General features: G+C 38.5%; 1 protein-coding gene across 1 annotated transcript; it reads right to left on the minus strand.

Moving 5' to 3' along the window:
• Positions 1 to 649: 649 nt before the first annotated feature.
• On the minus strand, positions 650 to 1,039 carry LOC133254413 (large ribosomal subunit protein eL37-like). The gene has a single exon (XM_061428680.1). It carries the CDS (start codon positions 998 to 1,000, stop codon positions 707 to 709), a length of 294 nt encoding a protein of 97 aa, XP_061284664.1. The 5' UTR covers positions 1,001 to 1,039; the 3' UTR covers positions 650 to 706.
• Positions 1,040 to 8,393: the final 7,354 nt, after the last annotated feature.

An 8,393-nucleotide genomic window follows, 5' to 3' on the forward strand; every position in this document is an offset into this window, starting at 1 on the left:
GTTTGGCCCATAGCCATCTCTCAACCATCTCTCAATCAACCACCTATGACTTGATTATCACAACATCAGACAACAAGACAAATACATTGTTGTTATCATCATTCTACAAATGAGGAATCTGAGGCCTAGAGAAGTCACAAACTTCTTAGGTTATAGGCACACAAAGGTCATAGGCACACATTTCTCAAGCATATGCTCCGGCCCATCAAGCTGCAGAAGATAGTAATCTCATCTCAGCTTTTGATGTCCCTGAGGGCTTGGACAAGGTGGCAGAAGATGAGTTTGACCCTATTCCTGCATGGATAACCAAAGCCCCGCAAGGTGGGCACTCTAGAAACAGCAGTAGGAACTCCGAGTCCAGTCTTCCCAACCCAGCCAGGTCTTTACTGCTGGTGGATCAGCTCATAGACCTGTAGCCATGACCCAGTAGCAGATGCGGTTCTGTAACCTCTATACCATAGTACACATTTTCATTACAGAGTTATAAGAAAATAATTTTTTAAAAAATCTGCAAACAAGGGGCCCTCTAGCCCTGATCTCCTATCCCTTCCTTGCCTTCTCCTGTAGAAATGATAAGGAAGGAAAATCACTTTGGCCCTCCAGATACGCTATGGCCAGTTCCTGCCTGTTTGCTGTTTTCTCATTACCCTTCTTTTTTTTTTTTTAAAAGCCAGAACATTTATTGTGCAACTAATCGTTGAAATCCTTAAGATGAACTGGACGCTGCAACAGCCGCTCGCTTGGGTTTAGGTGTTGTTCCTTCACGGAATCCATGCCTGAATCTGCGGTATACAATTTTTAGGTGCCTCATTCTACCAGTCCCGGTGGTATTTCGTCTTTTAGCTTTAGCACTCCAATTATACTTTCTCTTTCGCTTCGCAGGGTAGCCACACTTGCCACAGGTCGACTTCTGAAGGTGGTAGGCCTTAGAGCCATAGCGGCGGCACAGCGTGTGCGTCTTATTCCGACGCTTTCCAAACGATGACGTTCCCTTCGTCATCTTGCTTCTGCCCCCGAGACCAAAGAGCTCTCATTACCCTTCTTCGGTAGCATTATCTTACATCAAGCACTAGATGTCATGAGCCTCACCTCTGCTGGAATCAACTCTACCACGAGCTTAACTGTAATTGAAACGGGTGAATTGACACCTTTGTCTCATTCTTGCTAGGAATGGCCTCTCAAGTTGATTTTCCCATCTCCTCTGGCCAGATGCTGATGAATGTATTTCTCTGTTTTTGCTTTTCTATCCTGCTGCTTATCCTGAGGACATGGCTTCTTCAGCTGATCTTGACTCTAGGCAGTAACCTAAAGATGGGTGTGTGGTGTAAGAGAGGGTAAAACTGACTGTTGTTATATGTCCGGAAAGAGGAATTGAGCCCAACTCTAGCCAACCAACCCTGACCTTGTTTGATCATAGACTTATACAAAGGATTTTACACCCCATGCAACCTGCCCAGCATCCGTCCAGCGTTCTGGCTTCCACTGAACCATGATTTCTCAAATCTGGAGACGTGACTGCAAGAACTTGAGATCCTTGGATAAAATGTGTACATTATATAAATTCCAAGTATTGCCATTCCTTTTTGTGTTTAACTATACCAAGGTGGGATTTCAGAATTAGCCCAAGACAAGACAATATGGTAATATAATACCTTTTATTAGAAGACTTTTCACTGAGGGGTGGATGGGGGAAGGGGAGAAATTGTAGCAGAAACAGATGTATTTTTCTTGTGATTTTTATTTTGAGTCAAATATTATAAATTGTGTATAAATGAAGACACTGAATAGTTCTGTTTCCACTTGGTGTCTCAAGTTCGATAATAGGTGTCTGTGCAGGGTTTTTTACTCTTTCCCTTGTATAACTATGCAGCAACTCTACAGGGTAGCATACGGAATCATTTTAAATAGACTTGGGTGTTGCTATAAGCTTTCAGCAGGTCCTCTGTCTTTGTAGAATAAGCATGTTGTTTATTTTCAGATAATCAGACATAAATATGCTGACATACTAGGCACAATTTCACTCTGGCTACTTACCTTTCTTTCTCGCTGATGTTTGAACTAAAGGATACAGCCAGTGAAATATTTTCACTTGGTTTTCCTTGTTTTCTTAGATTAAAAAAACAAAAAAACAAGGCACAGTTTTCTCACTAACCTTAGAATACTGTTTATAAAATAAATAAAGACCCCTGCACTGATGTGAAAAAAAATAGATGATGTGGCACATATATACAATGGAATATTAATCAACTACAAAAAGAAATGAAATTGTCCCATTTGCAGAAACATTGGTGGACTGAGAGATTGTCACATAGAGTGAAGTCAGAAAGAGAAAAATATATATTTACACATATGTGTGAAATCCAGAAAAATGGTATAGATGGTCTTATTTGCAAAGCAGAAATAGAGATAGACATAGAGAACAAATGTATGGATACCAAGGCAAGAAGGGGACTGGAATGAATAGGGAGATTGGGATTGACATATATGGGCTTTCCCACTGGTTCAGCAGTAAGGAATCGGCCTGAAATGCAGGAGATACAGATTCGATCCCTGGGTCAGAGAGATTCCCCTGGAGGAGGGCATGGCAACTCACGCCATTATTATTTCCTGGAGAATCCCATGGACAGAGGAGCCTGGTGGCCTACAGTCCATAGGGTCGCAAAGAGTGGGACACGACTGAAGCGACTTAGCAAGAATGCATGCCTTGACATATATATGCTATCGATACTAGGTATAAAATAGGTAACTAATGAGATCCTATAATATAACACAGGGAACTCTACTCAGTGCTCTGTGGTAACATAAATGGGTGGTGGTTTAACTGCTAAGACATGTCTGACCCTTGGGACCCCATAGACTATAGTCCAATATGTTCCTCTGTCTATGAGATTTCCCAGGCAAGAATACTGGAATGGGTAGCTGTTTCCTTCTCCAGTGGATTTTCCCAACCCAGGGATTGAACTTGGGCCTCCTGCATTGCAAGCAGATTCTTTATCAACTCAGCCACTAGGGAACCTAAATGTAAAGGAAACAGAAAAAAACAGGGGACAGATGTAAACATATAGCTGATCCACTTTGCAAGCAGAAACCAACCCAACATTGTAAAGCAACTGGACTTCAATTAAAGATATTTTTAAATGTACTTCTTAAACTGAAAAAAGTCATCTGCAAATGCATTGTTTTCTTGATTCCACTGGTTTTCAGGTAACAGTTTCATATGTGTAGAAGGATTGAATATTGGTTATATTTTTTGATGTTCTTGACGTATTTTCTCACAGAGTTACAGCGGTTCTTTCAAAATGGCTGGCTGCTGTTAGGAGGTGTCTGTTCCCTAGCAACAGCATTTCCTGCCCGCCCTCTGCAGCAACACAGCTTCTGGACACTGGTACACCCTACATGTCACAGTTCAGTGGTTTATTCACCTTCAGCAAACACATCTGTGGACTTTCTACAGCTCATCAAATGAATGGAAACTCAATGACCATGACTCGGGAACCTGCCTGGGTTAACAATTATACATTTCATTAGATATTTGATTTTACTTATTTGTTAAGTATAATAATTTATTGTTTGAACTGAAGTCTTCTTTGTTTATGATAACTATGATTGCTTATCAAATAAACCTAATATCCTTGAATTTCGTAAGCATCTGCAAAATTGTGCTTTCCATATTTCTGGCTGATAGCCAACCTTTTAAAATATATTAGTGCAATAATAATAGTTGCCAAAGCCCAGAGTTTTACTTAAGCTAGCAAATAATTAGTACCTCACTATAAACAAGCCCTTTATTAATAAATTTGTTAATGATTATTCTGGCTATGGAAATAAGTTCAAATTGGCTTTTAACCTAACAGAAGACTTTAGTTTTATTCTATCAAAGTGAATAGCTCTGCTCATATATAATTTCAGTTGTTAGGCAAAGAGAGCCCTGTATAATTTATTTTGTGTTTTTAATACTTGCAGTTCTTAGGTTCTGTTGAAGCACATTTTCATCAAAATGACCACATAAATCTTATAAAGGTGCAAGCTCTTGGAGTAATCAGATATTTCTCAGCAATCAGCCTGAAAATTGTCCTGACAATTCACAGTATGGCTAATTAGTCTGTAGTTATATTAATTGATGTAAGACTCGCTGGTTGTTACTTTTAGATTATAATTTTGTTTTTTTCCAAAATCTTTCAGGCAATTATGATATCCACTTGTAAAACTTGTATAATACTGGAGACTAGTGATACCTTGAGTTTTGCATCTGCACTTTAAAATCTTCTGTTATTGCATTAGCATGATAGATGGTTCCTTAATGGCTACAATTCAGGATATTGCTTTAGCTTCTAAAAAGAGAAAATTAGCTAAAGACTAAACTCATCTAAATTCTATTTCCCTTTACTCAAATCATTATATAACTTTTTAAAAATAAAATCTTATTTATATGTAGAATCTTGTTTTTCACACAGCACTCAAGAAGCATGTGTGAGCAAATTGTTTTTCCTACCACCTACTGTGATATAATTCCCAGGTGCTACTTCAGAAACAGAGTGGTTATAAGGTATAGAGATTTGGGGAGAGGGAAGGTTGAGAGGTTTCTTTGCAAGCAAAATCTTAACATAGGTGAAAGTGAAGTTCGCTCAGTAGTGTCCAACTCTTTGTGACCCCATGGACTATGCAGTCCATGGGATTCTCCAGGCCAGAATACTGGAGTAGATAGCCTTTCCCTTCTCCAGGGGATCTTCCCAACCCAGGGATTGAACCCAGGTCTCCCACATTGCAGGCGGATTCTTTACCAGCTGAGCCACAAGGGAAACCCAAGAATACCAGAGTGGGTAGCCTATCCCTTCTCTGGGGATCTTCCTGACACAGGAATTGAACCAGGGTCTCCTACATTGCAGGCAGATTCTTTACCAACTGAGCTATGAAGGAAGCCCTATGAAGGCCTATGAAGGAAGCCCTATGAAGGCCTATGAAGGAAGCCCTGTGAAGGCCTATGAAGGAAGCCCTAGGAAGGCCTATGAAGGAAGCCCTGTGAAGGCCTATGAAGGAAGCCCTAGGAAGGCCTATGAAGGAAGCCCTGTGAAGGCCTATGAAGGAAGTGTGCACAAAAGCACTGCAACATTGCTATGTTCATGTCTGGAACATAGGAGTATAGATCTCTTTCAAAAGAGCAGTAGCAAATATGAGTTTTCACTAGAAAATTTAGTACAAAACAACATGCTATTCAACTAGTAACAAATACTTGTTTTTTAGAGAAATGGACAACAGTTACAACAAAATAATTTATGGCCATAACCATTTGAAAAGATGGATATGAATGACACTGTGATTTAAAGAAATATAAGCTTTAAAATAGCTATATAACTCATAGGATCAATACAAATGTAAAACCCTGACAATATCAAGTACTGATGAGATTTTCTGTAAAAAAACTCTGTTCTCCCATATTTTTGGTGGGGATGAAATGACTGCAGCAATTTTAAAGGCTGTAAACTAGCAAGGTAAACAAACCCTGTGACCATCAGTTTTCATTCTGAGTATCTTCAAAAAAAAACTAGTGCATTTGACGAAGGAGATATCAATAGGGATGGATTGCAAACAAATTAAAATCTTAATTAAAAGGGAAAAGTAAATTAAATGTAGTATATTTAAAAATTTATTTTTATTATATGTTGGAGCATAGTTGGTTAACAGTGTTGTGCTGGTTTCAGGTGTTTAGCAAAGTGATTTGGTTATGCATATACTTGTATCGATTCTGTTTCCTGTTTAGGTTATTACAGAATATTGAGCATGTTCCCTGAGCTATAAGTAGTAATAGGTCCATTTTGTTTATCTGTTTTATAGGCAGCAATATGTATGTGCCATTCCCAAACTCCCAATTTATGTCTCCCCCTCCGTTCCTCCTAGTAGCCATAAATTCTTTCTCTGAGTCTGTGAATCTATTTCTATTTTGTACATAAGTTTATTTGTATCATTTTTTTTAAGACTCTTGTGTATAAGTGATATCATATGATGTTTGTCTTTCTCTGATTTACTTCATTCAGTATGATAATCTTCAGGTCCATTCATGTTGTTGCAATGACCTTATTTCATTATTTTTAATGGCTGAGTAATAGTCCATTGTATATGGATACCTCATCTTCTTTATCCATTTATCTGTTGATGGAAATTTAAATTGCTTCCAGGTCTTGGCTACTGTAAACAGTGCTGCAGTGAACATTGGAGTGCTTGTATTCTTTTGAACCATGTTTTTCTCCAGATGTATATCCAAGAGTGGGATTGCTAGATCACATGATAGCTCTGCTTTTAGTTTCTTAAGTAACCTCCATACTGCTCTCCATAATGGCTGCACCAATTTACATTCCCATCAACTGTGTAGAAGGGTTCCCTTTTTTCCACACTGCCTCCAGTATTTATTGTCTGCAGACTTTTTAGTTATGTCCATTCTTACTGATGTGAACTCATTGTTTTTTCCCCTGGGGCCCTGGCTTACACTAGACCTTGTATGCACCCTTCAAGGATGATTTCTGTTTCCCTCAGTCCTATGGAATTCCTGTGATCAAACCCTATTGGCCTTCACATCAGATTATCTAAGGCTTCTTCCTCTAATTACTAAATCCTTAGACTGGGAAGACTGATATGGGGCTCAGGACTTGCACTCCTGTGGGAGAACCTCTGTAATATATTTATTTTCCAGATTGTGAGTTGCCCACTTCATCAGGTATGGGCTTTCATTTAATTTTTTTTTTTTTTGGCCAGGACATGTGGCGTGTGGGATCTTTAGTTCCTTGAGCAGGGACCAAACCCATGTCTCCTGCAACGGAAGCTTGGAGCCTTAACCTCTGGACTGCCAGGGAAGTCCCAGGGATTCGATTTGATTGCAGTTGTGCCCCTCCTACTGTCTCATTATGGCTCCTTCTTTGTCTTTGGATGTTGGGTATATTTTTTTGTAGGTTCCAGTGTTTGTTTTTGTTTGTTCACTTTTTTTTTTCTTTTTGGTGATGGTTTTGAGCAGTTAGTCATGATTTCAATGTTTTTATAAGAAGAGTTAAGTTCATGTCCTTCTATTTGTCCATCTTGCCAGCAAGTCCTCAAAATGTGGTACATTTTTATACAAGGAAATAATCCACATAAGCAAGGTTCAGCAGAAATAACCAATCAGACTCTTACAGAGATGAGAGGTATTCTTTCAATCAGACTGCTACAGAAATGAGAGATATTGACAGTACAGTATCAAAGGGATCCAGGAGATAATAAGAGGGAAAAACTAATATGATGTGAGATAGCAGTTGAATTTTTCTCTAAGAATTTACTAAAGATACAGATGCTCAGAATCTTAAAATGCACATGTTGCAAGCAGGATAATGTGAAAACAAACAAACAAACAAACAAAAAACAACTAAACAAACAACGCTCAGAAGAATTGTAGTAAAATGAAAGAAATCAACCCTGAAGGACTGATGCTGAAGCTGAAGTTCCAATACTGTGGCCATCTGATGCAAAGAACTGACTCATTGGAAAAGACCCTGATGCTGGGAAAGATTGAAGGTGGGAGAAGGGGATGACAGAGGACAAGATGGTTGGATGGCATCCCCAACTCAATGGACATGAGTTTGAGCAAGCTCTGGAAGATGGTAAAAGACAGGGAAGCCTGGTGTGTTGCAGTCCATGGGGTCCCAAAGAGTCAGACACAACTGAGCGATTGAACAACAGCAACAAGGTGGAGACAAAAGAGATCTTAAAACTAGCCAGAGGAAAAAGACTGACTACTTAAAAATTGACTGCTGATGTCTCAAAAACAATGGTGATAATATTTTTCTGTACCGAGAGATGGGAATGAGTCATAAATGTAAACTGAAAAAGCTATCTTTCAATAAAGACCCTGGAACAGAGACACAGCTAGAGCGCACATATGGAAAGCTGTCATTACCAACTATTCCTCTTACAAAGTTCCTCTCACTACTTTAAGCTTTCAGGGTGTACTTCAGGGAAAAGGAAAATAATTGCAAGAAATAGGTTAGGATACAAAAAAGGAAGAGTCAACAAATAAAATGCAAACTGTTGAATAAATTGAAGAAACATTTCTTGGATAAAAGAAATATCAGATTTGTAGGGTTACATCAAGCTAGAATTAAAATCCTAGAAAATATCATATTAGTTGAGAGTGCAGTGATATTAGTTTAAACATTCTAAACTGCTTATATTTTTTCAGGAAGAGATGAAAGATACTGATCATCACTGAATTTTATTGAGAGTTAAATCACTAACAAAAAGTCAATAACAGAAAATATATCACTGACAGAAAAGAGAATCACTTCAAGTAGGGCAAGATGATTGTTAAAGAATAAAGAAAACAAAAGGGACAAAATCAGGTGATAGAAATGAATAGAAACATAAATAATTAT

The sequence above is a fragment of the Bos javanicus genome, chromosome 9 (genome assembly GCF_032452875.1).
Source record: "Bos javanicus breed banteng chromosome 9, ARS-OSU_banteng_1.0, whole genome shotgun sequence".
NCBI lineage: Eukaryota > Metazoa > Chordata > Mammalia > Artiodactyla > Bovidae > Bos > Bos javanicus.

Excerpts from the sequence above, each read along its gene's own strand:
- LOC133254413 (XM_061428680.1), bottom strand. The coding sequence starts at position 1,000 with ATGACGAAGGGAACGTCATCGTTTGGAAAGCGTCGGAATAAGACGCAC.